The following is a 2,721-nucleotide window of genomic DNA, read 5'->3' as shown; positions in this document are numbered from 1 at the left end:
TCTGCCAATTTGAACAATTCTTGCTAGAGTTTACTTGTGAAGATGCGATCTCTGTCGGAAATGATGGCTTGTGGAAGGCCATGCAGTTTGTAGACAGAGTTCAGAAATGCTTGAGCCACAGACATAGCAGTGAAAGGGTACATCAATGGGATAAAATGAGCATATTTTGAAAACTTATCCACTACCACCAAGATACAGTTTGCTGACCCTGATTTAGGCAATCCCTCGATGAAATCCATCGAAATAACTTGCCAAGCACCTTGAGGAACAGTCAAGGGCTGAAGGAGACCAGGATAACTAGCTCTGTCAGGCTTTGCTTGCTGACATGTAGTGCAAGATTTCACAAAGTTGTGAGTGGAGGTTTTCATACCTTTCCAAGCAAAAATGTGCTTCAAGCGTTTGTAAGTGACAGGTATGCCAGAGTGGCCACCCAGGGCTGAGTTATGCATAGCTGCAAGAATTTGTGCTTGTAAAGTATGATTGTTGCCAACCCAAATCCTATTTTTGTACCTTAATAGACCATCCCTAAATGTGAAATGAGGTACAACTGCTGGATCAACAGAGAGTGCTGCAACTAATTGTTGTGCTTGAGGATCAAAATCATAACTAGACTGAATAGCATCCAACCAAAGAGGCTTACATACAGAAGTGGATAGCAGCTGGGCGGGTGGGTTAGGATGTCTAGATAAGGCATCAGCTACCCTATTGTCTGAGCCCTTTTTGTAAATGATCTTGTACTGCAAGCCAATCAATTTGGTGAACACTTTATGCTGCCAGGGTGTATGAATTCTTTGAGCAGTGAGGTGTGTGAGGCTTTTTTGGTCATAGATGATAAATTCTGCTAGCTGAAGATATTCTTTTTCGTAAGTAGAGAGACCTCCAGTTTTAGTGTCCAAAGCTTTGCTAATGAATGCTAAAGGATGACCACCTTGCAACAAAACTGCTCCCACACCCTTATCACTAGCATCGGTCTCAATCTGAAATTGTTTTGAAAAATCTGGTAATACTAAAACTGGAGCATCTACAAGTGCTTGCTTTAAAGTAGCAAATGCAATGTTGTGTTCTGAAGTCCACTGAAATATAGCATGTTTTTTGAGGAGATCAGTGAGGGGCTTACTGATTAGTGCAAAGTGTTTGACAAATTTTCAGTAATAGCCTGCAAGGCCCAAAAAACTTCTGAGTTGCCTCACATTAGTAGGGACAGCCCATGCTTGAATAGCCTGTATCTTGGACTTATCAGTGCTAACACCTTGAGCAGAAATAACATGGCCCAAATATGATATTTGTCTCTGAGCAAAAGAACACTTAGACCTTTTGATGTGCCACTTGTCTTGAGTCAACAGCTGTAAAACCAATCTAATATGCTCCACATGATCTGTCAAGGTCTTGCTGTAAATCAAAATGTCATCAAAAAATACAAGAACACACTTTCTTAGCAGAGGAGCCAAAGTGTTGTTCATGGCACTTTGAAAAGTATTAGGTGCACCTGTCAAACCAAAGGCCATAACTCTGAATTCATAATGCCCGGAGTGAGTTTGGAAGGCAGTTTTGTATTCATCTCCTGCAGCTAGCCTGATTTGATGATAACCAGCCCTAAGATCCAAGTTGGTGAACCAGCTTGCATTGGCTAATTCATCCATGAACTCATCAATGACTGGAAGTGGAAACTTGCCCTTAACTGTCATAGCATTAAGATGTCGGTAATCAACACAAAACGCCATGTTCCATCCTTCTTTTTCACCAATAGAACAGGAGATGAAAAGGCACTAGAGCTTGGCTGAATAACTCCTGATTGCAGCATTTCAGTTATCTGTTTTTCAATTTCATCCTTGAGGACAGGTGCATATCTATATGGCCTAATTTGGATAGGTCTAGCACCAGGTATCAAGGGAATGTGGTGATCACAAGCACGCGGAGGAGTTAAACCAGAGGGTTCTACAAATACTGACTCAAATTTAGACAGAACTGACTGAATAACTGCAGGAATAGGTGTGTCCAGGATTTTATCAGTTTCTGCAGTAATTTGAGCCAGCTCAATGAGAGTGCAAGTGGGGAATTCAGTAACCAAGCCTTGCAGAATAATAGGATTTCCATGATAACATATAGATAACCATTTTTGACTCCAATGTATTTTCATAGGTGAGAATTCCTCCAACCAATCCATACCAAGAATAAGATCATATGTTATCAATGGTAAAACCTTAAGGGTGGAATGAAAGACAAAACCCTGAATAGCCCACTCAGTGTTGACCAGTTCTTGTTGACACTCAAGTACACTGCCATTGGCCACCTGCACCTTCAATGGGTGAAGCACTGAACTAATTCCATGCAAAGCAGAAGCAACAGTTGTACTAATAAAAGAGTGGGAACTCCCAGAATCAACAAGGATTAAAAGATCAGTGCCTTGGATATTACCCTGAAGCTTCAAAGTGCGATAGGTTTCTTTGCCAATGACTGCAGCTTCTGAAATGGCCATGAACAATTGTTCAGTAGTAGAAGGTGGATGCTGATCATCGGAAAAGGAGTCTTCCTCAAGCTGAAATAGTTCTCATACTTCTTGTAAGGCATGTAACTGGACCGTAGGAGCACACTTGTGATCACTGCTCCGTTTCTCATTACATTTATGACAGAGACCCTTGGCTTTGCGATAAGCATGAAGTTGGGCCATTTTTTCATCAGCTGAAGGAACTCGAGCAGTGTCAGGCAACCTTCTCTCATCGA

The 2,721-nt window shown here is 41.5% G+C and overlaps 1 protein-coding gene across 1 annotated transcript; it reads right to left on the bottom strand.

The window, feature by feature from the left end:
* Nucleotides 1-1,681: 1,681 nt before the first annotated feature.
* Nucleotides 1,682-2,476, bottom strand: LOC133897723 (uncharacterized). The gene has a single exon (XM_062338535.1). The coding sequence runs from the start codon at nucleotides 2,474-2,476 to the stop codon at nucleotides 1,682-1,684; it is 795 nt and encodes a 264-aa protein (XP_062194519.1).
* Nucleotides 2,477-2,721: the final 245 nt, after the last annotated feature.

Source organism: Phragmites australis, chromosome 17 (assembly GCF_958298935.1).
Source record: "Phragmites australis chromosome 17, lpPhrAust1.1, whole genome shotgun sequence".
NCBI lineage: Eukaryota > Viridiplantae > Streptophyta > Magnoliopsida > Poales > Poaceae > Phragmites > Phragmites australis.
Note: the sequence above shows the minus strand (reverse complement) of the source record. Positions and strands in the feature narration are given on the sequence as shown.